Source organism: Ovis aries, chromosome 12 (assembly GCF_016772045.2).
Source record: "Ovis aries strain OAR_USU_Benz2616 breed Rambouillet chromosome 12, ARS-UI_Ramb_v3.0, whole genome shotgun sequence".
Lineage (NCBI taxonomy): Eukaryota > Metazoa > Chordata > Mammalia > Artiodactyla > Bovidae > Ovis > Ovis aries.
The window spans coordinates 27,317,934-27,344,684 of NC_056065.1; the positions used below are offsets into that span (position 1 = coordinate 27,317,934).

General features: G+C 38.2%; 1 protein-coding gene across 1 annotated transcript in view; it reads left to right on the forward strand.

The window, feature by feature from the left end:
• The first annotated feature begins 1,533 nt into the window (after positions 1 to 1,533).
• The window catches only part of DNAH14 (dynein axonemal heavy chain 14), a 38,951-nt gene continuing 13,733 nt past the window's right edge, over positions 1,534 to 26,751 (forward strand). The window contains exons 1-2 of the mRNA XM_060396354.1: positions 1,534 to 1,610; positions 9,234 to 9,365. Coding sequence (XP_060252337.1) covers positions 1,534 to 1,610; positions 9,234 to 9,365 — 209 coding nt within the window. The remainder of the gene's footprint in view (positions 1,611 to 9,233; positions 9,366 to 26,751) is intronic.

Here is a 26,751-nt window from a genome sequence, read left to right on the forward strand (position 1 = left end):
TTATTCTATACATAATAGTTTGCATCTCCTAACCTCAAACTTCCAGTCCACCCCTCTCCCACTCTCCCCAACCTTGGTAACTACAGGTCTTCTCCATGTCTGTGAGTTTGTTTCTGTTTGCAAATAACTTCATTTGTGCCATATTTTAGTTTCCACATACAGTGATAGTTGTATTTGTCTTTCTCTTTCTGACTTGTTGTACTTAGTATGATAATTTCCAGTCCCTCGATATTGCTGTAAATGGAATTAGTTCATTCTTTATTATGGCTGAGTAGCATTCTATTTGGAGAAGGCAGTGGCACCTCACTCCAGTGCTCTTGCCTGGAAAGTCCCATGGGTGGAGGAGCCTGGTGGGCTGCAGTCCACTGGGTCGCACAGAGTCGGACACAACTGAAGTGGCTTAGCAGCAGCATCCCGTTGTACCCATGTGCCACATCTTTGTCCATTCATCTGTCGATGGGCATTCAAGTTGTTTCCTATCTTGGCTATTGTGAATCGTGCTTCAGTGAATACTGGGGTGCATGTTTCCTTTTGAACCATGTTTTTCTCCAGATACATGCCCGGAAGTGGAGTGGCTGGGTCATATGGTAACTCTCTTTTTAGTTTTTTAATTAATTTATTTATTTTAATTGGAGACTAATTACTTAACAATATTGTAGTGCTTTTTGCCATACATTGACATGAATTAGCCATGGGTATGCATGTGTTCCCCATCCTGAATCCCCCTCCCACCTTGCTCCCTGTCCCATCCCTCAGGATCATCCCACTGCACCGGCCTTGAGCACTCTGTCTCATGCACCGAACCTCCATACATTTCTTAATGTATTTAAATGACTGAAAAAACTCACAGCTAAAAGCTAAGAAAATTATTCTTGGCTTAAATTGTTTAGTTAGAATTTACTTCCATGCAAAATTTACTTTATTTTGAGACTTTCTGTATCTTGTTAAATTTCCCTCAGTAATCAGAAGGAGACTCTCTGTCTTGCATATTTCAAAACCCATTTCTTTTTGTTCTATTCTGTTCTATCTGAGGAATGCTGGTAGTACATGAATGTGGCCTTAATACTTAGTGAATGGTGGAATGAGTTCAGTGTCTTAGGCTTCCAGTTCTGTTGACTTCATTGAGTTCTTTCTGATGATTTATTCTTGGGGAGATAATCTTAAAACTTATTATATTTAGTATAGAAGTTAAGGGCAATTAGAATTATATGTGTATAAACACATCAATGTAAGAAGGAAAAAATTGTCATAGAGAGGAAGTTAGACAATATGGACTGCTCTGAGGAAGATAGCTAGCATAGTGAAGGCTCTGAAAATTATACTATACACAAGAAACACTTGAAGGTAATGAGAGTATTAAATTAATAAAGCCTAGTGGAAAGTTGGGAACTATATATATACACATACATATATATATGTATATATAGTTTAGAGAATCAGGAGTAATAGCTGTGAAATGATTTTTTATATTTTAAAAATAATGTGAATGTATTTTTTCAGCTCATCACTTCATAGTTTTGTTCAGAAAAATATATGGAGACATTCAGACCCAATGATTTGACACCAGTAAATAAAGACAGGAACAAGGATAAAGGAAACTCAAAACCAAGGTAAAATAAGATATAATTAAATTAAAATCTCAAACATACCTGGCTACTGATAAGCCATTCTGACAATGGAAAATATAACATATCACATGAGAATTGAATGAGGATTGTGGCGTGTAGAAGACCTTGGTTTCTTAGGAAGTCCTTTCTGACAAGATAGGCAAATTAACACTGACTCCTTCTCCCAGACCAACTTTGGATATGCCAAAAAGTGTAAACGAGGTTGATGGGTATGAGAAACTAATCAACAACTGAGAAATCCCAGGAAGGCAGTAGGTGGTTTGGTTCTAGATATGGACTGTGGATAGAAAATGACAGCTCAGAGCAGAAGAGGGCAGCGGAGAGCAGATGGAGAAAAGGTTGGAGATTCATGTATTTTTCTGTTTTTTCACATTTCTCAGAGTGTATCAGCATACACTCAGAAAAAAATAATGGAAAAGAAATCTTGAAAATATTTCTGAGTTGTATTTAAACATGATTGGTTGGAACCCTTGCTTTTATGGCTCTCTTTCCTAAAATCCTGTTAAAATGATAGTACGGAATAAGAGAATTCGAGATGAGATACAAGCAAGTTGGAGTACCAGTGAAATTTTGAAAGCATGAAAATACATGGATAAGTTATTAATTTAGCAGAGTGGAAATTATAAACCTATGGTGTCAGCTGGTGTAGCCCAGAAACAGGCTGATTCATCCTCCCCCATCTCCACCCTTCCATCACTATTCCCCCCAGTCCCACAAACTTAGGAATTAAGGATATTATGTACCTCTGAAAGTGCAGAGCAGCTGAGACTGCAATCAGTAAGTTGAAGGTTTGTATAAGAAGCAATCAGAGTACGTATCTCTTTCGTCCCCTCTCACAGCCAAAAGATTATTTCTTTCTTTATTCTCAGAAGAAATCTGAGAACAGCTCAGAGTAGATTAATGTATTCAAATCAAAGAGATCTTTAGTTTTCTTCTTTTGTTTGACTTTGAGAAAGCTCACAAAAGCTAGAGATTACTCTCTGGGAAATTGACCAGCCAAAAGGAAAGACGTGTAGATAATGTCAGTAGGAAATGCTTAACAAAATTCGCAGATTGCCCCAAAGTCAAATCTACCAGTTGAAAAACACCAGTGCATGAAAAGTTGTTTCATTGTTATTTTAGTGGTGACTCCTATACAACCAGCAAACTGTGATCATTTGGGGATTGTTTATAGCATGTTAGAGACCGAAACAAATCAAAGAAGCTTGGAGGAAATACATAATACAAGGAGAAGAAAACTTCAAAAACTATCACCACAAAACTATCATTAAATGATTGGACAGTAACAGAAGAAACAGTTCACATTTAGAGAATTAAAAAATGGAGCATTTGCAAGATAGTTTTGAAAATTTAATTATATAATAGCAGAAGTGAAGCTTAAGAGAACAGGTGAAAGGTAAAGTTGAGGAAATTTTCCTGAAAAAAAAAAAAGAAAAAAAATAGAGTTAAAATATAGAGAAGCAACAAGAAAAGGGATCCATAGACAACAAAATAAGATGGTAGAAATAAATCCCCAAAATGTCTGTAATCACAGTAAATGCAAATGGACTAAACATTTTCTTTTTAAATGTCAAATTGAATTTCAAAAAATGCACAGTGTGGAAGCATCCTAAAATGCAAAAGGATAACAGATAAAAAATTTAAGAAGTAAAAGATATGCCTTCTATTTCAGGGAATATGGAACAGTTGTAATGCTGTGCCATTTAAGACCATAAACCTTGTTTAAAAAAATTATCAATATACATTACATACTCTTTAATTACATTAGAACTTAGTTATAAGAGTTTAACTAGAAATCATTTGGAAATGAAACATAATATCTGAAAAAACAAATACTTTTCTAAATAGTTGGTGAAAGGAGGACCTCTAAAGGAAATTAGGAAAAAAATCTTAGAACTGAATATAGTAATAGAAGGAAGAAAAGAAGAATGGAAGGGAGCTTAAACTACTGCATTAGTAACTATGTCACACATATAAAAATTGTGTGTTTAGGGAGAAAATCATAGTCATAAAACTGTGTATTAAAAGACAAAAAGGGCTAAAAAAATTAATGAGTTAACAATCTACTTTAAGTAGTTAGGGGTAAGAATGTAGAACAGAATAAATCCTAAGAAGGCAGAATGAAGAAGATAAAGATTATCAGAAATTAGCATAATAGATACCAAAGATAATCAAAGAAAAACCAGCAAAAGCACCAGTTGTCAATAAAATTGACAATCATTTGATAAGATCAACCAGGAGAAAGAAAGGGAAGTCACCAACAGACAGGGTTGTGACACTGCACAGCCCCAGGAAGCACCATTCACGACGTGTTCTCTCCTGAAACCCAGATGTGCTGCCTGCTGAAACCCAGATCTAGGGAGAGTAGGGTGAATGACGCACCGTGTAGTAGTGTCATTCCGAGGCTTTGTAACTAATACTAGATCAGAAAAGGGAGCTAAGTACAGATCTGCAATTGAAAAGATAAGAGTAAATTAACTATTTTGTGGCAATATTGAAAGCTTACACAAAATATAAAAATTAGAAATGTAAGTATTTAAAATAGTCTCAATAAATAATAGAAAGATGAGCTTTCTTTTTACCACTTAAATTGTTGAATTAGTAGTAGTGAATCACCACCACTCCCATTCCTCTTTCTCCTACTACTACAGACCACACACATCAGGTCCAGAGAAATTGAGTTTTTGAGTTTCTAGAAGAGTGAATCCAATCGTATACAACTTATTCTACAGAATAGAAAAAGAGAAAGTAGTCTCTAACTCAGTTTTTGAGGGCACTTTGTATAATCCTACAAATAAGTTTCATGCATGACCGCAGAAGCAAAAAAATTCTAAATAAAATATTAACCTACCAATTAAAGCAGTGTATATTAATAGATGATACATCAAGATCAAATTGTATAGTTTATTTCAGAAATGCAAGTTTCAATGTTAGAAAATCTATCAATACCAATTAAAAGATGAAAGAGAAAGATTTGATAAAATTTAATATCTGTTAATGATAAAAACTCTTAGGAAACCACTTGATTAAGGGCATTTACCAAAAACCAAGAGCGGTACCATATGTTGAATGATCAAGTGTTAAACGGGTTCCTTTTAAATTCAGAGGAGTGACAGGAATGCCTGCTTTGTTGCCATTTCTATTCAACATTCTAGTAAAGGTCCTAAGGAAGGAAAAGAAAAAAGACCAAGAAAGAAAGCTATAAGGTTTGAAAGATCAGAAACTGCAATTATTCATAGATTGTCCACAAATAAAGTACAAAATAATTTACAAAATTTTATAATAAATGAATTTATTACCAAGGCTGCTAGATTAAAATCAGTATTTATAAGTGTATTGCTTTCCTATGGTCCAGCAATGGATTGAAAATATAATTAAACCATAACTATCATTCATAATAATAATGAAAAGTATGGTACCTAAAAAGTTCTTTTAAAAATGATGTGTTTGCATGAGAAGATACTCAACATCACTAAGTATTAGAGACATGCAGATCATACCTACAATGAGGTATCACCTCACACCAGTCAGAATGGCCATCATCAAAAAATCTACAAACAATAAATGCTGGAGAGGATGTGGAGAAAAGGGAACCCTCTTGCTCTGTTGCTAGGAATGTAAATTGATATAGCCACTATGGAGAACATATGGAGGTTCCTTAAAGAACTAGAAATAGAACTACCATATGACCCAACAATCCCACTACTGGACATTTACCCTGAGGAAACCATAATTCAAAAAGACACATGTACCTCAGTGTTCATTGCAGCATTATTTACAATAGCCAGGACATAAAAGCAATCTAAACGTCCATCAACAGATGAATGGATAAAGATTTGGTACATATATCCAGTGGGATATCAGTCATAAAAAGAAATGAAATGGGTCATTTGTTGATGTGGATGGACCTAGAGTCTTTCATATGAAGTAAAGTCAGAAGGAGAAAAACAAATATATATTAACACATATATATGGAATCTATAAAAATGGTACAGATGTACCTGTCTGCAGGGCAAGAAGAGAGACACAGACGTAGAGAATGGGCATGTGGGCATGGGAGGAAGGGACAAATTGGGAGAGTAGTACTGACATGTACACACTACCATGTGTAAAACAGATAGCTAGGGGGAAGCTGCTGTGTAGCACAGAGCTCAGCTGAGGGCTCTGTGACAACCTAGAGGGGTAGGATTGCGGGGTGGGAAGGAGACTCAAGAGGGAGGTGTGTGTGCGTGTGTGCTAAGTCACTTCAGTCGTGTCTGACTCTGTGTGACCCCAAGGACTGTAGCCTACAAGGCTCCTCTGTCCATGGTATTCTCTAGGCATGAATACTGGAGTGGGTTGCCATGCCCTCCTCCAGGGGAATCTTCCCAGCGAGCTCACCCACATTTCTTAAGTCTCTTGTCTTAGCAGGATGTAGCTCATTTACTTTGTTACACAGCAGAAACTAACACAAAGCTGTAAAACAGTTACACTCTAATAAAAAACATATTTGGCCTTTATGAGTAAAATTATAAAATTGAGAGTGCAACAGAATGTATATAGAAAATCAAAGGGCCAAGAATATGTGAGCACTTTCTCTGGAAAACGACAATTTGGGAAAATTTGGGGAAAAGACAATTTAAAGCTATCAAAACTATAGTAAATAAAGTAGTGTGATATAGAAATGAGGATAAACAAACAAAAAAAATATATGAATTTTTGTGAATGAATATACACACATTTTAATTGATGACAGACTTGCTGGTACAGATCAGTGAGGGAGAGGATGGGGTGTTCAGTAATGGTGTTGTAATGATCACATGGGCTTCCCTGGCGGCTCAGACGGTAAAGCATCTGCCTGCAATGCGAGAGACCTGGGTTTGATCACATATCCTTATCTGGAGGGTACAGAAATTGTATTTGTCCTCATGCCACAAATCAGCTATAAGACTTGTGAAAGGCAAAACTGTAAGGCTGTTAAGAAAATTTATGAAAATTGTGTTATCATTGTGGAGTAAGGAAAGATTTCTTAATTAAGGCAAATCATATACAGATAAATTAGATTATTTTAAAGTTAAGAACTTCTGTTTGTCAAGAGTTCAAAGATAAGTCCAAAGTGGAAGATACTTTTAATACACACAAAATGACCAAAGATTACCACCCAAAATGTGAAAATAACTCCTCAGTATTGCTAAGAAAAACATCTATTTCTGCTTTATTGACTATGCCAAAGCCTTTGACTGTGTGGATCACAATAAACTGTGGAAAATTCTGAAAGAGATGCGAATACCAGACCACCTGACCTGCCTCTTGAGAAACCTATATGCAGGTCAGGAAGCAACAGTTAGAACTGGACATGGAACAGCAGACTGGTTCCAAATAGGAAAAGGAGTACATCAAGGCTGTATATTGTCACCCTGCTTATTTAACTTATATGCAGAGTACATCATGAGAAACGCTGGGCTGGAAGAAGCACAAGCTGGACTCAAGACTGCCGGGAGAAATATCAATAACCTCAGCTATGCAGATGACACCACCCTTATGGCAGAAAGTGAAGAGGAACTAAAAGCCTCTTGATGAAAGTGAAAGAGGAGAGTGAAAAGTTGGCTTAAAGCTCAACATTCAGAAAACGAAGATCACGGCATCTGGTCCCATCACTTCATGAGAAATAGATGGGGAGACAGTGGAAACAGTGTCAGACTTTATTTTTCTGGGCTCCAAAATCACTGCAGATGGTGACTGCAGCCATGAAATTAAAAGATGCTTTCTCCTTGAAAGGAAAGTTATGACCAACCTAGATAGTATATTCAAAAGCAGAGACATTACTTTGCTGACTAAGGTCTGTCTAGTCAAGGCTACGGTTTTTTCAGTGGTAATGTATGGATGTGAGAGTTGGACTGTGAAGAAAGCTGAGTGCCGAAGAATTGATGCTTTTGAACTGTGGTGTTGGAGAAGACTCTTGCGAGTCCCTTGGACTGCAAGGAGATCCAACCAGTCCATTCTGAAGGAGATCAGCCCTGGGATTTCTTTGGAAGGAATGATGCTAAAGCTGAAACTCCAGTACTTTGGCCACCTCATGCGAAGAGTTGACTCATTGGAAAAGACTCTGATGCTGGGAGGGATTGAGGGCAGGAGGAGAAGGGGATGACAGAGGATGAGATGGCTGGATGGCATCACTGACTCGATGGACGCGAGTCTGAGTGAACTCTGGGAGATGGTGATGGACAGGGAGGCCTGGTGTGCTGCAATTCATGGGGTCGCAAAGAGTCGGACATGACTGAGCGACTGAACTGAACTGAACTGATTGCTAAGAAAATGGTAAATGATTCAGGAAGAAAAAAAAAAAAGAACAAAGGATATGGAAAAGTTATGGGGATAGTCATTATAATGACAAGGAAACTGTTCAAGGTGTTTATAAACCGAATCAGTTCAGTTCAGTTTAGTCGCTCAGTCGTGTCTGACTCTTTGTGACCCCATGGACTGCAGCACGCCAGGCCTCCCTGTCATCACCAACTCCTGGAGTTTACTCAAACTCATGTCCATTAAGTCAGTGATGCCATCCAACCATCTATCTCATCCTCTGTCATCCCCTTCTCCTCCTGCCCTCAATCTTTCCCAGCATCAGGGTCTTTTCCTATGAGTCAGTTCGTTGCATCAGGCGGCCAAAGTATTGGAGTTTCAGTTTCAACGTCATTCCTTTCAGTGAATATTCAGGACTGATTTCCTTTAGGATGGACTGGTTGGATCTCCTTGCTGTCCAAACCGAATGGCAGTCACAAAGTCCTCAAAGAAAAAAGAGTTAGAAATACCTAATAAAGTTTTTCCATCCATAAACAGGTTCAAAGAAATGCTTTATTTGTCTTTGAAGAGAAGTATTACCTTATTATTCATGTGATTAAGTATTTTTGTTTAATATACCTAACGAGGGTATCTTTTCTACTGAGAAGTATATGTTTGAAGTTACAGAACCCTGAAATTTCTCTGCTTTTCAAAAATATGGTATGTAGCTGTAGGTATTGCAGTCATTTTGGATTCTGTTCCTATGAATACATTTTCCCAACATGTACAAAGTAAATGGCTAAAGCAATGTGAAAAGATTTTGGCTTTAATCTTGATACGGGTTGTTGGTGGTGGTTGCTGTAGTTTTATTTTATACATATATTTATAAAGGAGGGTAATTATGTAAGGATTGAATTTCAGAAAATTGTATTCTGACCTCACCCTGCCACCAACTTAGTTGGGTAACATTCCTTTTATCTTGTTGCGTTTTGATTATTGTCATCCATCATTGTACTTATCTTTAATAATGAAGTATAAAATTTCAGATAAATATTTATGGGTGTCATATCAGAGGCACAGGAAATGGGTAACATTTCTTTATCATTTAAAATAAAATTAGATGATGATTCTTAAGTCCCTTTCAGCTTTAAAATTTCAGTAATATCAGTTAGACCTATTTAGCATTTAACCAGACTCTCCATGTTTCAGATCTGCTTTCCAAAGTGACTATCAAAAAGTGTTTGACAAGATAGATATTTTATTGCACTGTAAAGTAGAGAAGAAAGATTCAAAATTTAAGTTATAGAGAATGTTAACTATAGTATCTTATTTTCTTTGTCATATTAGAGTTTTAAAACATGAAGAAAACTGTTTTCCAGATGTTCTACCATCAGGGAATCGACCAGCAGGAAAGGAGACACTGAGACATAAAACGTTTGGAACAGTCTCTGTACCCTTGAAGTCAGAGAAAGTAGAAGAAATTTATCAAGATTACACTCCAGGCATGTTGACTTTTATTTGCTTTTGTGGAGATAGAAAGAAGTTTTCATAGTATGAAATCAAGTAAACAAATAAAATATATTGAAATGGTACAAGGTTTGATACTTTACTAATTCCATTAGTTATAGAAATTAAAAGAAATACAAAGCTTACCTTTTAAAGAGAACACTAAGCATAATAATAAAAATAACAACAATAATATCACTGCTACCACCAAGAATAGCTGACATTTCTATAGCAATTTACACTGCTCTGTCATGCATATCTTCTTATTTTGTATGTGTGTGCTGCTGCTGCTGCTAAGTCACTTCGGTCGTGTCCGACTCTGTGCGACCCCATAGACGGCAGCCCACCAGGCTCCCCCGTCCCTGGGATTCTCCAGGCAAGAGCATGAAAGTGAAAAGTGAAAGTGAAGTCACTCAGTCGTGTCTGACTTTTAGTGACCCCATGGACTGCAGCCTAGCAGGCTCCTCCATCCATGGGATTTTCCAGGCAAGAGTACTGGAGTGGGATGCCATCACCTTCTCCGGTATGTGTGTGAGATAACCATAAAAGGAGGGGGTCAACATTCCCTTAAATCCCTAGTGCCTTCTAGCTTTGTTGTTAACCCCTCTTTGTTCCTCTTGTCAACCAGCGTCTTGATTATTCCCTCCACATACCTCCGTTTTTTTTGTTTGTTTGTTTACCTTCCTTCTTCCAATCCCAAATTCTACCATTTCCAAAATTTAAATTTTTTTTGAAAACACAGCTTTTTTTTCTATTCAGCTTTGGTCTCCATTCTTCACTTCTTCCTGGATCACTTTGTGACCAGTAACTTCAACTTCATTTTCCCATTTCTTTCCTCTGCACCTGAATTGGCAAAATGTAAACTCTAATCAACAGTTAGAAGCAACACTTAGAATCCTGTACGGAACAACTGATTGGTTCAAGTTTGAAAAAGGAGTACGATAGGGCTGTCTGCTGTCACCCTGATTGTTTAGCCTATAAGCTGAGCACATCATGAGAAATGCTGGGCTGGATGAGTTACAAACTGGAATAGGTGAGAGAAACATCAACAACCTCAGATATGTGGATGATACCACTCGAATGGCTGAAAGCGAAGAGGAACTTCAAGAGCCTCTTAATGCGGGTGAAGGAAGAGAGGGAACCAGTTGGCGTAAACGAAATATTAAAAAAACACTAAGATCATGGCAACCAGCCCCATTAATTCATGGCAAACAGAAGGGGAAAATGTGGAAGTAGTGGCCCTCTTCTTGGGCTCTGAAATCACTGTGGACGGTGACTGCAGCCATGAAATCAGAAGACAATTGCTTCTTGTCAGGAAAGCTATGCGAAGCCTAGACACTGTGTTGAAAAGCAGAGACATTACTCTGCCAGCAAAGGTCTGTATAGTCAAGACTATGGTCCTCCCAGTGGTCATGTACGGTGGTGAGAGTTGGACTGTAAAGAAGGCAGAACGCCAAAGAATTGATGCCTTTGAACTGTGCTGCTGGAGAAGATTCCCAAAAGCCCCTTGGACAGCATGGAGATCAAACCAGTCAATCTTAAGGGAAATCAACCCTGAATACTTGTTGGAAGGACTGATGTTGAAGCTGAAGCTCCAGTATTTTGGTCATCTGATGTGAACAGCCCACTCATTGGAAAAGTCCCTGATGCTGGGAAGGATTGAGGGCAGAAGGAGAAGAGGGCATCAGAGGATGAGATGGCTGGACGGCATCACTGATGCAGTGGACATGAACTTGGGCAAACTTTGGGCGATGGTTAGGGACAGGGAGGCCTGGCATGCTGCAGTCCATAGGGTTGCAAAGAGTAGGACACAACTGGGTGATTGAACAACAAAAGCAAACTCCACCATGTAATTGTCAATTTTGCTTGGTTACCAACTTGGTAAGCCTATTTTGCAGAACACTTACATAATCACATTGATTGGTTCTTTTTCCAATTTCATGGTTCCCAGTATCAATGGGGCACTCAGTTCTGTCTTTCGTTATTTTATGTCTCTTTTTAACTCTCCTTTCTATTACATACAACATCTGTTTAAGCTGTTGCAATTTAACCATGAGCCTGAATTACTTGATTATGCCTCTACTTTATAAAAAGTAAAAATTGAAGATAGAAGTAATCAAATGGAAACTTGTCTAACTTGCAGCTCCCCAGTTTCACCTGCAGAATTTGTCTCAGGGAATAATTGTGCCTTCTCTCCTTTAAGGTTATTCCTACCACCTCTGTTTGGAGCTCCTTTTCTGCCATGCCCTCAGGAACTTGGGGTCCATCTATTATCTTCTCTCTCATCTTCCTTTCTATTGGCTCTTTTTTGTCAGCACATAAATATGCTACAAGCTTAAAGCTTACCTATCTTAAACAAAAATGTCCATCTCATCAAAGCTATGGTTTTTCCACTGGTATGTACAGATGTGAGAGTTGGACCATAAAGAAGGCTGAGTTCCGAAGATTTGATGCTTTCGAAATGTGGTGCTGGAAAAGGCTCTTTAGGGTCCCTTGGACTGCAAGGAGATCAAACCAGTGAAACTAAAGGAAATCTACCCTGAATATTCATTGGAAAGACTGATGCTGAGGCTGAAGCTCCAGTACTTTGTCCACCTGCTGCGAAGAGCTAGCTCATTGGAAAAGACCCTGATACTGGGAAAGATTGAAGGCAGGAGGAGAAAGAGATGACAGAGGATGAGATGGTTGCATGGCATCACTGCCTCAATGGACATGAGTCTGCAAAAACTCCAGGAGATAGTGAAAGACAGAAAAACCTGGTGTGCTGCAGTCCATGGGGTCACAGAGTCAGACATGACTTAGCAACTAACTGACACAAGGAATAAATTTACCCAAGGAGATGAAATACCCGTACACTGAAAACTGTAGGACACTGATGATAGAAACTGAGGAAGATACAAATAAATGGAAAGATAATCTCTGGTTGTGGATTAGAAGAATTAATATTGTTAAAATGTCCACACTACCTGAAGCAATTTACAGATTTAATGCAAACCCTATCAAAATTCCAATGACATTTTTCACAGAAATAGAAAAAACAATCCTAAAATTTGTATGGAGCCACACAGTAGACCTCAGATAGCTAAAGCAATCTTGAGAGTGGAGAATGAAGCAGAAATAAGATAATGTATAAATGGCCAATAATTTGACAAAATAGCCAAGAATATTCAATGTGGAAAGGACAGTCTCTTTAATAAATGGTGTTGGGGAAACTGGATAGCCAATTTTCAAAGAGTAAAACTAGACATCTATTATTCAATACACAAAAATTAACAGAAAATGGTTTCAAGACTTGCAAATAATGTTGTTGTTGCAGAACATAATACCTGAAAGCAATAAAACTCCTAGAAGGAGACTGGTGTAAAACTCTTTGACATTGGTCTTGGTGACAGTTTTCATGAATTTGACACCAAAAGCAAAGACAACAAAAGCAAGAATAAACAAGTGGGACTACATAAAACTAGTTTCTGCACACCAAAGGAAACTATCCAAAAAATGAAAGGACATTCTACCAAATGGTAGTAAATAATCATATATCGGATAACTTGCAAATCATATATCTGATAAGAGGTTAATATCCAAAATATATAAAGAGCTCATGCAACTCAATAACAAAAAAACAAGCAACCTGATTAAAATATGGGCAGAAGATGTGAATAGACATTTTTTCAAAGAAATACAGATGGCCAACAGGTACATGAAAAGGGGCTCAGCATCACTAATCATCAGAGAAATGCAAATCAAAATCACAAAGAGATAATCATCACACCTGTCAGAATGGCTGTTATAAAAAAGACAAGAAATAAGAGTGTTTGCAAGGATGTGGAGAAAAGAGAACCCTTGTGTACTGTTTGTAGGAATGTAAATTAGTATAACCACTTCGGAAAACTTGAGGAAAAGAGTTTTCCTCAAACTAACAATAGAATTACTATATGATCCAGCAATTACACTTCTTGATTTTTATCTGAAGGATATGAAAACTCTAACTTGAAATGATATATACACTCCCCATGTTCACTGCAACATTATTTTCTATAGTATAGACATGAAAACAACCTAAGTGTCTATTGATGGATGAATTGATCAAGAAAATGTGATATAAATACTGGGATATTAGTCAGCCATAAAAAAGGAAATCTTGCCATTTAGGGCAACATAGATGGACTTTACAGCATTGTGTTAAGTGAGATAAGTCAGACAGAAAGACAAAAACTGTGTGGGCTCACTTATATATGGGGGAAAAAAACCCCAAACTCATGGGTAGAGAGAACGGATTGGTGGTTGCCAGAGACAGAGGATGGGGGATGGGCAAAATGGGTGAAAGTGTTCAAAAGGAACAGACTTTCAGTCATAAAATAGATAATGCATAGGGATGTACAGACAGCCCCCAACTTAAGGATGATTCAACTTAGAGTTTTTTGATTTTATAATGGAAAATTGGTGCATATCCAGTCTTTGGATTTTGATCTTTTCCTGGGCTAGCAAAATATAGTACAATATTCTTTTATAATGCTGGGCAGCAGCAGCAAGACACAGTTCCCAGTCAACCACACAGCCATGAGGTAAGCAACCAACACATTTATAACCATACTGTACCCATACAGCCATTCTGTTTTTCACTCTCAATACAGTATTCAATAAAGTACATAAATTATTCACATTCATTTTAAAATAAGCTTTATGTTAGATGATTTTGCCCAACTATTGGCTAATGTAAATGTTCTGGGCACTCCAAGGTAGGCTAAGATAAGCTATGATGTTTGGTAGCTTAGGTGTGTTAAGTGCATTTTCAGCTTAACGATACTTTCAACTTACTGTGGGTTTACAGGACATTTTGCCATCATAAATGGAAGATCTGTCATTTACAACATTACTATCATTAACAATAGTAACCATTGTTAATAAGAGAGTAAATTTTAAAGGTTTTCATGTAAAGAGAAAAATTTGTAACTATGTGTGGTGATGGATGGTAACTAGAATTACTATGGTGATAATTTTGCAATATATACAAATACTGAGACACTATGTACACCTGAAACTAATGTTATTTGTCAATTATACCTCTATAAGAAGGAAGACGTGGTCTAAACTGTCAAATAACACTGGTAAATCTAGTAAAATAAGCTCAGACAGTGTCCATTGACTTTACTGACCTGAAGAATATGTTCACTTGAATATTGTTTTAGTGGAGTTCCAAAGCCAGACTGGAATGGATTAAGAAGTGCATAATAGATGAAGAAATAGAATAGAGATTATATGCAACTCTTTCCAGAATTTTGACCGTGAAGAAAGGCAATTAACAGATTGAGAAGCTGCCTGGATATGAAAAAGAAAAAAAGAATGGTTAATAGTGTAGGCATGAGGGGATATGTCTAACAAAAGGTGGAAATGATTGGTTTTGGGAGAAGGAGAAACAGACATCTCCTCTATTAGTAAGGAGGGCAGGAGGAAAGCATTAGTATAGATGTGTGTTGCTGCTTGGCTTATTTGGCAATGACTATTTGAAGGAATTCCCATCTGACGCCTTTATGTTCCTTGGAAGTGTTGTTATGGGGTTGGTTGAAATTGGGAGATTGGAATTTAGTGGTTTGAGATTCAGGGAGCATGGAGAAAGTCTGAAATAGCTGTTGAAAAGCCAGAAGAGTAAGTTAACCAGAAAAATAACTGTGCAGATGTATGCACCGAGGGCACATAGAGTTGGGTTCATCCAGCTCTGGTGTTTTGCCATATAGGAGAGACCAAAAGAAAGGGAGAGTTTAGGATATTGACAAGAGTTTTGTTGAAAGATAACCTCAGCTGGATAAAGAGAAAAGTGGAAAAAAAAAAAAAAAAGAAGGTTGATGGATTGTAAAAAAGTAATGGAACAGTGAACTGGAAGTACTGAGGAGGTAAAAGAATGGTGATGTTGGGAGTAATAAGCAAGCTGGAAGGATAAAGACCAGTGATGGCAAGCTTTAGGATATAATCTTGATAGTGGTAAGTTGAAGTGGACAAACTTCAACTAAGATATGAGAGATTGTCTAGAAATTGGAAGATAAGAGCATGATGTCAGATAGGTCTTAATTCACGAAGAGTAAAGTTTCTAGGGGGCTTCCCATGTGGTGCAGTGGTAAAGAATCCGTCTCTAGTGCAGAAGATGTAAGAGACGTGAGTTCAACTCCTTGGTCAGGGAAGATCCCCTGGAGGAGGAAATGGCAACCCACTCCAGTATTCTCACCTGAAAAGTCCCATGGAGAGAGGAGCCTGGTGAGCTACACTCTATGGAGCAACAAAGAGCTGGACACGACTGAGCAAGCCTCTAGAATCTTGAGTTTTTCTAGAGTTCTTCCCCAGAAAACTCTAGAAAAAATTTCTAGAATGACAACAGATTTAATATGGAGTAAGTAAGCCCTCCCTGGGGCCAGGGTTCCAGATTAATTGGGTGACCAGACAATTGGTGAATGTCAGTGAAAAATGGAAGAATATGATATAACAAAAAGGCATGAGATTCAGAGGAGTAGGATTTTTTCTTTAAAGGGCAAGTTGTAATGATTTGGCAGTGGTGAATGAGGAGCAAGGAGGAAAACAAGCCACTTTCTAATCTTGAGGTATACGAGGTAATGGTGTATAAACAGCCAAAAAAAGACTTGCATCATATGATAGAACAGCCATACTTGAGATGGTTGCATGTTAATTCAGTGTTAGAAAATAACAAAACTAGAGTAGGTTGCCATTCCCTTCTCCAGTGGATCTTCCCTACCCAGGGATTGAACCCAGGTCTCCTGTATTGCAGGTAGATTCCTTTACCATCTGAGCCACCAGGCCCTATGTTACTTTTCAGCATCTGTATCTATACATTTTTTAGGCTCAGTTATTAAATTACAGTTAATAAAAGGATTTTGTATGTATTTATTTCACAGAAGGATTCACATTTAAAAGGTTTGTTGTAATAATAAGATCATTAACATTTACCTTAGTAACCACTTACTATGTACTTTGAGCATATTAAATATAATAATTTGAACCTTGTAAAAAACCTCTGAGGTTCTCACAGTAACAATCTTCAACTCAAAGGTTAGTAAAGTAAAGCATACTGATAATTAGAAGGTAAATCACAGAACTGGTAGTGGTAAAGTTGCAATTTGACTCACTATGTGCTCTCAAATACTATGATGTAACGATCAGCTGTATCGATTGGTATGTGGAATTATGTGGTATTATTTATAGCTCATGCAGATTATTCAATTAATAATGGTTTTATTTTAAGATTACCTTCAAGCAATTAGAATTCAACAAGATATACTTACTTCAGAACCATTGCCCGGTAAGAAGAAAGAGAAATCAAAGGAAAAGGATCAAACTTATGGTTGTCCGAAAGTTAGGAAAAAAAGACTTGCATCATATGATAGAACAGGTATGAGATACTGATCCAGCTTGTTTAGAAGACACTACACTTTAAAAGATTACTCTGTGGTCTTGTGTGCTTATGTTGGACACATTTTATTTTATTTATTTAATTTTTAAAATTTTAGTTATCTTTGACTGCCCTGGGTCTTCCTTGCTGCTCGCAGGCTTTCTCTAGTTGTGGCGGGCAGGGGCTCCTCTTTGTTGTCGAGTGTGGGCTTCTCATTGCAGCGGCTTCTCTGTTGTGGAGCATGGGCTCTAGGGCTCACGGGCTTCAGTAGTTGTGGAATGTGGGTTTAGTTGCTCTGCAGCATGTGGAATCTTTTCATACCAGGAATCAAACCTGTGTCTCCTGCATTGGCAGGCTGATTTCTTCACCACTGGATCACCAGAGAAGTCTAACACAGATTTTAGAAGAAACAGTTTTACTGAATTTTATGTGTTTGGTTGCTTAAAGAATTTTTAAGTTTTGAATATAAATTTTAAAGTTCTTTTAAAATAATTCCTAAAATGTTTGAGAATTCTGTTTGAAAACCGAAAATATCACTAGATTAAAAAATTGACAGACTTTTCAATGACTATGTTGTTAATTAAGAATAGTCTCTGAAGGTTTTGATGTGTAACTATCAGTTCAGTTCAGTTGCTCAGTCGTGTCCAATTCTTTGTGACCCCATGAATTGGAGCACACCAGGCCTCCCTGTCCATCACCAACTCCCAGAGTTCAGTCAGACTCTCGTCCAACGAGTCGGTGATGCCATCCAGCCATTTCATCCTTTGTTGTCCCCTTTTCCTCCTGCCCCCAATCCCTCCCAGCATCAGAGTCTTTTCCAATGAGTCCACTCTTCGCATGAGGTGGCCAAAGTACTGGAGTTTCAGCTTTAGCATTATTCCTTCCAAAGAAATCCCAGGACTGATCTCCTTTAGAATGGACTGGTTGGATCTCCTTGCAGTCCAAGGGACTTGCAAGAGTCTTCTCCAACACCACAGTTCAAAAGCATCAATTCTTCGGTGCTCAGCCTTCTTCACAGTCCAACTCTCACATCCATACATGACTACTGGAAAAACCATAGCCTTGACTAGACAGACCTTTGTTGGCAAAGTAATATCTCTGCTTTTGAATATGCTGTCTAGGTTGGTCGTAACTTTTCTTCCAAGGAGTAAGCGTCTTTTAATTTCATGGCTGCAGTCATCATCTGCAGTGATTTTGGAGCCCCCCAAAATAAAGCTTGCCACTGTTTCCACTGTTTCCCCATCTATTTGCCATGAAGTGATGGGACCGGATGCCATGATCTTCGTTTTCTGAATGTTGAAGTTTAAGCCAACTCTTTCACTCTGCTCTTTCACTTTCATCAAGAGGCTTTTTAGTTCCTCTTCACTTTCTGCCATAAGGGTGGTGTCATCTGCATATCTGAGGTTATTGATATTTCTCCTGGCAATCTTGATTCCAGCTTGTGGTTCTTCCAGCCCAGCATTTCTCATGATGTACTCTGCATATAAGTTAAATAAGCAGGGTGACAATATACAGCCTTGACGTACTCCTTTTCCTATTTGGAACCAGTCTGTTGTTCCATGTCCAGATCTAACTGTTGCTTCCTGACCTGCATACAGGTTTCTCAAGAGGCAGGTCAGGTGGTCTGGTATTCCCATCTCTTTCAGAATCTTCCACAGTTTATTGTGATCCACACAGTCAAAGGCTTTGGCATAGTCAATAAAGCAGAAGTAGATGTTTTTCTGGAACTCTCTTGCTTTTTCCATGATCCAGCAGATGTTGGCAATTTGATCTCTGGTTCCTCTGCCTTTTCTAAAACCAGCTTGAACATCAGGGAGTTCACGGTTTACGTACTGCTGAAACCTGACTTGGAGAATTTTGAACATTTATTTACTAGCATTGAGACGAGTGCAATTGTGCGATAGTTTGAGCATTCTTTGGCACTGCCTTTCTTTGGGATTGGAATGAAAACTGACCTTTTCCAGTCCTGTGGCCACTGCTGAGTTTTCCAGAATTGCTGGCATATTGAGTGTAGCACTTTCACAGCATCATCTTTCAGGATTTGAAATAGCTCAACTGGAATTTAGTGTGGTTTTGTTTTATTCTTTTATTAAAACTTGATGGTATCATCATATTTAATAATGTTATGCCTTTGTCCAACTTAGTTTTAAACAGATTTTCTTCAACTAACATTTTCCAGTTTGTGCTTCTCCATACGTGAAATTTTTATTTGTATTAATATTTTAAGTTTTATAGGGCAAAGTACACTCTTCTGTTTTTCACAGAAATACTATGGTCCAAGGAAGATTTATCATAAAACTATTGAAGTTTAGACTTCAGAGTCTCTCACTTACATAGGCTTCATTTTTTTTAAAAGAAAATCCTCAAAATTATAGATGCCTGAGACTGGACGAAACCTGCATGGATGTGGTAGTATTCATGCCCTTGTCTAATCCTTTCCCCTTGAGTGTGGGCAGGACCTGTGACTGCTTCTAATCAGTAGAATATGAAAAAGGCAATGGGCTGTTCCTCCTGTGATTATATTACATTATGTAACCCTCTTGCTAGCAGACTTCATGAGTCTCTCTCCTCTTCTGGTTTTGAAGAAGTAAGCTGCTATGACTTCTACAGCTATAAGGAAATGAATTCTATACCAACAGTCTGGAAGCTGATCCTTTCCCATATGAACCTCCAAATGAGAATCCAACCCCAGCTAATACCTTGATTGCAAACTAATAGAGGACGGAGTTAAGCCATATCCAGACTCCTGACCCACAGAAATGTGGGTGGCTTTAAACCACTAAAATTGTGGTTTAAGTTTAAACCACAATTTAAATGTAAATTGTAATGTATTTAGACAGCTAGTAGTGGATCTTACTGCAACAAATACAATCACTGTTGCTATGCATTATGAATTCTTAGTATTGAATATATTGTTACATTGTTCTTTAGTGTTTTGAACTTGATATCAATGTAAGAAAGTAATAATTTAGGCTTAATGACTGCCAGACAAATAAAAACAATCTAATCCTTTAATGATGATATTTATTTAATTTGCTCTCCTCAGCTTCTATAAATCCATGAAAACAGACTTAGGTACTTAGAATTTTTAAAAATATTTTTGAAAAGTTTCACACAGAAGAAGTAAAGAAGATAACAGCTATTCATGTACTCATTATCTGGATATAATACATGTTAAGATTTTATAATTTTAAAAGCAAATTATAGTAGGCACAGTGCTACTCTGTTACTCTCTCCATGTGCTCTGGAGAACAATGTGTATTCTCCTTTTGGATAGAATGCTTCTTGTATATTAAGTTCTTCTGATCTAATGTGTTATTTAAATTCACTGTTTCCGTATTGATTTTCTGTATGGATGATATGAAGTGAAGTAAAAGTGTTAGTTGCTCAGTCATGTCCAAGTCTTTGTGACCCCATGGACTGTAGCCTGCCAGGCTCTTCCTGTTAATATTTGCTTTATATACCTTTGTTGTGTTCATCTTTGGGATGCATATACATTTATAAATGTTATATCTTCTTGTTGGGTTGACCCTTTCTCATTATATAATGGCTTTTGTCTTTTATTATGGTCTTTGTTCTGAAGTCTCTTTTGTCTAATACAAGTGTAACTACTGCAGCCCTCTTTTCCATTTACATGGAATATCTTCTTTCCATCCTTCACTTTCAGTCTGTTTATGTCCTTTTTTCTGAAGTAAATCTCTTGTAGGCAGCAAGCAGATGAGTCTTCCTTTTTTTTTTTTTTAAATCCGTTCACCCCCTCTGTGTCTTCTAATTGGTAAATGTAGTCTATTTACATTTTAAAAGCAATCATTAATTGTTGTGTGTGTGCCTGCGTGCTAAGTCACTTCAGTAGTTCCAGGTGTGACTCTTCATGACCCAATTGCCTATAGCCCACCAGGCTTCTATGGCCACGGGATTTTCCAGGCAAGAATACTGGCGTAGGTTGCCGTGCCCTCCTCCAGGGTGTCTTCCTTACCCAGGGACTGAATCTGTGTCTCCTATGTCTCTTGCTTTGGTAGACAGGTTCTTTATCACTAGTGCTACCTGGAAAGGCTTAACCTTCATACCACCTTTATAATTGATTAATCCACTACATTTACTTTATATTTACCTTTATGGTGAGATTTATTCTTATATCTGTTTCCTTGATACTAATTAGTACCCTTTCTTTTCAGCTAAGTCCCTTTAACATTTCCTTTAAGGCCAGTTTAGTGATGATGAACTTTTTTCTTGCCCTTCCTTTTATGGAAAACTCGTTGTTTTCTTCGGTTCTAAATAACTTTGTCGAGTATTCTTGGCTGAAAGTTTTTTCTTTCAGCATTTTGAATATTCTATCCCATTCTCTTCTAGTCTGCAGAGTTTCTGCTGAAAAATCTGTTTGTAGTCTTTTGTGCATAACAAATTGTTTTCTCTTGATTCTTTTAAGATTCTTTCCTTGTCCTTAACATTTGACATTTTAATTATAGTGTGTCTTGGTGTGGCACTCTGGGTTAATCTTACTTGGAAACCTCTGGTTTTCCTGAATCTGAATGTATGTTTCCTGTCCTGAGTTAGGGAAGTTTTCAGCCATTATTTCTTCAAATTATTTTTCTGGGCTTTTCTCTCTCTTTTCTCTTTCAAGGACACCTATTTTTTTTTTTTTTTTTTTGCTTTGATTTTGATGGATCCTATTGTCTTTTCTTTGAGGTCACTGACCCTTACTTTTGCTTCATCTAGACTGTTGTTGAACCCCTTTAGTGTATTTTTCAGTTCAATATTTGTATTTTTCAGCTCTGTGACTTCAGTCAGTCAGTTCAGTCACTCAGTCGTGTCTGACTCTTTGCGACCCCATGGACTGCAGCACACCAGGCTTCCCTGTCCATCACCAACTCCCGGAGCCTACTCAAACTCATCTCCATCACGTCGGTGATGCCATCCAGCCATCTCATCCTGTGTCATCCCCTTCTGCTCCTGCCTTCAATCTTTCCCAGCATCAGGGTCTTTTCCAGTGAGTTGATTCTTCCCATCAGGTGGCCAAAGTATTGGAGTTTCAGCTTCAACATCAGTCCTTCCAGTGAATATTCAGGACTGAGTTCCTTTAGAATAGATTGGTTGGATCTCCTTGAAGCCCAAGGGACTCTCAAGAGTCTTCTCCAAACCATAGTTCAAAAGCATCAATTCTTCGGTGCTTGGCTTCCTTTATAGTCGAGCTCTCACATCCATACATGACTACTGGAAAAACCATAGCTTTGACTAGATGAAACTTTGTTGATAAAGAAATGTCTCTGCTTTTTAATATGCTGTCTAGGTTGGTCATAGCTTTTCTCCAAGGAGCAAGTGTCTTTTAATATCATGGCTGCAGTCACCATCTGCAGTGATTTTGGAGCCCAAGAAAATAAAGTCTATCACTGTTTCCATTGTTTCCCCATCTATTTGCCATGAAGTGATGGGACCAGATGCCATGATCTTCGTTTTCTGAATGTTGAGTTTTAAGCCAACTTTTTCACTCTCCTCTCTCACTTTCATCAAGAGGCTGTTTAGTTCTTCTTTGCTTTCTGCCATCAGGGTGGTGTCATTTGCATATCTGAGGTTATTGATATTTCTCCTGGCAATCTTGATTCCAGCTTGTGCTTCATCCAGCCCAGTGTTTCTCATGACGTACTCTGCATATAAGTTAAATAAGCAGGGTGAGTATAATATACAGCCTTGACATACTTCGTTTCCTATTTGGAACTAGTCTGTTGTTCCATGTCAGTTCTAACTGTTGCTTCCTGACCTGCATACAGATTTCTCAGGAGGCAGGTAAGGTGGTCTGGTATTCCCATCTGTTTCAGAATGTTCCATAGTTTGTTATGATCCACACAGTCAAAGAGTTTGACATAGTCAATAAAGCAAAAGTAGGTGTTCTTTTTGGAACTCTCTTGCTTTTTCAATAATCCAGCAGATGTTGGCAATTTGATCTCTGGTTCCTCTGCCTTTTCTAAAATCAGCTTGAACATCTGGAACTTCATGGCTCACATACCATTGAAGCCTGGCTTGGAGAATTTTGAGCATTACTTTACTAGTGTGTGGGATGAGTGCAACTGTGCAGTAGTTTGAGTATTCTTTGGCATTGCCTTTCTTTGGGATTGGAATGAAAACTGACCTTTTCCAGTCCTGTGGCTACTCCTTGGTTTTCCAAATTTGCTGGCATACTGAGTGCAACACTTTCAGAGCATCATCTTCTAGGATTTGAAATAGCTCAACTGGAATTCTATCACATCCCCTAGCTTTGTCCATCGTGATGCTTCCTAAGGCCTACTCACCTTTGTACTCCAGAATGTCTGGCTCTAGGTGAGTGATCACACCATCATGTTTATCTGGGTCATGAAGGTCTTTTTTGTACAGTTCTTCTGTGTATTCTTGCCACCTCTTCTTAATATCTTCTGCTTCTGTTAGGTCCATACCATTTCTGTCCTTTATTGTGCTTATCTTTGCATGAAATGTTCCCTTGGTGTATCTAATTTTTTTGAAGAGATCTCTATCTAGTTTTTCCCATTCTATTGTTTTTCTCTATTTCTTTGCATTGATCGCTGAGGAAGGCTTTCTTATCTCTCCTTGCTATAGTTTGGAACTCTGCATTCAAATGGGCGTTTGTTTCCTTTTCTCCTTTGCCTTTAGCTTCTCTTCTCTCAGCTATTTGTAAGGCCTCATCAGACAACTATTTTGCCTTTCTTTTTCTTGGGGATGGTCTTGATCACTGCCTCCTGTACAATGTCATGAACCTCCGTCCATAGTCCTTCAGGCACGCTGTATCAGATCTAATCCCTTGAATCTATGTGACTTCAGTTTGTTACTTATATTTTCTTTCTCTTTGTTGAAGTTCTCACTGTATTGGTGAGGATCTTTATGGCCATTACTCTGAACTCTTTTTCAGGTAAATTATTTATCCCCAATTTATTAAGATTTTTCCTGGGGATTTATTTTATTTGAAGTATAGTCCTCTGTTTCTTCATTTTTATTGACTTTCTGTTTTGGTTTCTATGTATTAGATGAAACAACCACGTCTCCGTGTCTTGAAATAGTGGCCTCATGTAGGAAATACACCTTGTTGTACAACCCTGCCCTAGATCTTGGTTGCCTCTCAAATCTTTGTGATTGTCCAAGCAGCCTATTATGTTTTTAATAGTTCCAAGTATTTGAAGCTGTGTCAAGACCTGTCAGTCCAGAGGGGAGCATCTCAGTCAGAACCTAATTTTAGGCTGATTGAAAGCCAGACTCTCAGGAAGCAGTTCCTAAAATATTCAGATATATGAGACTACAAGTGTATGTCCCATGGGCTACCAGAGACAGGTGACCTGGCGTTGTTCCTGCATGGTAGTCACGATAATTGAGGCCCCCACTAGTGTGTAAACTCACTTCTGGGAGGCAATAGTGATCTGTGGAGGCTGAGCTTCTGGGTCTGTTGCCTCTTGATGTGCTCTGGAGGTGGTAGCTGTTTAAGAACACTTTTCCTATTGGTTATAGTCCTGTGGGCTCCATGGGCATAGCTCTGCTGGACACATGATCCCAGGCCATGTAGAGGTGTCTCCTGGCAGCAGCTGCAAAAACTGGGGTGCCAGACAAGTTGTCAGCTCTTGTTTGGGAGATACCCACAGCTAGAGCAAGGCAGAGAGAGAGCACTTCCTGAGAGCACTTTCTTAGGCCACTAGACATGTGTCAAACCAGAAACCTGCCTCTCAGGCCAAAGCTCCTGCAAAGCAAATGGACCTCTTTCATAGAGACACTGGGCGTGTGTTTCAGTCTGCTGTCTGTGTAATGCCTTAGGGGTAGTAGCCAGCCAAAAGCTGTCTCTTTGATCTTTACAGCCCCGTGGAACCAGGAACTCAAGCCCCCTTTAGCCTCCAGAGCCAGATGATCAAAAGGCATTCCCTGGGTAGTAGCTTTAAAAATTAGAGCACCAGAAGCATGTAAGGCCTCTCTTCTGGGAGATACTGGTACTCTGGAGTGTGGCAGAGGTGATCACTGGCTGTAATGGGTCAAAGGGAGGGTCCCCAAATGGTGCCTGGCAGCTAGGGCAAGCAGAGGAAGAGTCTAAAGATGGTGTCCACCAGTCTCTGTCCCTGGAGAGTGCTCCAGCAGGGTCTTAACGTGTGCGTTAAATTAGATGCCTGCCTCTCAGGCCAACCATTTAATACATGCAAATGAACCTCTTTCCCTTAAAGTCTGAGTGTGATCAGCTGCCTCTGAGCTATGTTTCTGCATGGATGAGTCCAGTGCACAAACCCTTTAAGAGCCATTTCTCATATCACTACACTTTTGTGGGTCTTGTGGACACAAACCTTGCCAGTTTTCAAATCTAGATTTTTGCGGGGGGTTGGGGGGGTGCTGATCCCTTAGGAGTAGGTCTTAAAGTTGGGGTGCCCAATGTGGGATTCAAAACCTTTGCTTTTCAGGGAAATGCTTCAGAAATTGAGTTTCAGATTTGGGGTTGTGGGTTTTAGGTTGCTGTGCCAGGAGTGGGGTTTTGGACAAGATTATTATCTTAGCCTCTCTACCCACTTTAATGTGGCTATCTTCTCCTTTGTCCAATATGTTATTATTGCTCTGCCAAAGGAGATTTTCAGAGGAAATTGTTTCACATGTATCAGTCATTTAGAAGAAATTGTTCCAAATTTAGATGTGTCCATGGGAAGAGGTTCAGCATCTTCCTCATCTTAAGCCAGAACTCCCTATATTCTTAACTGATCTTGAAGGTGGATATAGACCAGTCTCCTCATTTTTCTGAGATAAAGAATTTCTGTCTTGGATTAGACTATACACCTAGCATGCTTATGGAAGTGCATCACCCTCCAATGTTGAATATATAATATAGTGTCTGTTTTTAGTAAATATCTATGATTTTTTTTTCATTAAATCTGACTCTTATTAGAAAGACACTTTTCCCAGCTTTTTGAAAGATATTCTTTAAACTTACTACATATTCTGGAAGATCATTATTCTTTATTTGTCCTAAATTATACTTCCGTTTCCCAACAATCTCTATTAAATCCTATTAAGTCAGCCAAATCACCATCAGTAATGAATATATTAATTTATACTTTTACATTCTTGCATAAAAGGATTAATTTTGTCAGCAGTTGATATCCCAACTTTTAATTTTTTGCTGGTCTGATTGGTGAGAACAACTCCCTGATTTACTAATAAAGTTGAACATTTTTTACTGGCCATTTGTCTTTTCCTATAAATTCTTTGCTCATCTTTTTATCAAAATGTTTATTTCTTATTGATTGGGCAGAAGTCTTTAAATATTTGATATATTAATCTCTAGTCTTATACAGGTTATAAACATTTTCTGTCAGTATGTTAATTATATATTAATTTTGTTTATGATGGCTTTTCCTGTGTAAATTGCTGTTTGTGGAAGTCAAATTTATTATTGTTTTCTTTTTAACATGCTTTGATTATTTTCCCAGGAAACTTTCACTACCCCAAGTTTATAGACATGGTCTCACATATTTTCTTCTAACACATCTATAATTTGCTTTTCAGCATTTATTTCCCTAATCCATCTATAATTTATGCTTACATATAACCTCATATTTTTCCAAATGGCTAACCATTTTCCATTATAATTTATAATAATTCCTCCATTGATTTGAAATAACACCTTTTTTACTGAATGTTGTTCAGTTGCTCAGTCATGTTCAACTCTTTGTGACTCCATGGACTGCAGCACAACATGCTTCCCTGTCCATCACCAACACGCAGAGCCTCCTCAAACTCATGTCCATTGAGTCTGTGATACCATCCAGCCATCTCATCCTTTGTCACCCCCTTCTCCTCCTCCCTTCAGTTTTCCCTAGCATCAGGGTCTTTTCCAGTAAGCCCATCAGGTGGCCAAAATATTGGAGCTTCAGCTTCAGCATCATCCTTCCAATGAACGTTCAAGGTTGATTTCCTTTAGGGTTAACTGATTGGATCCCCTTGCTATCCAAGGGAATCTCA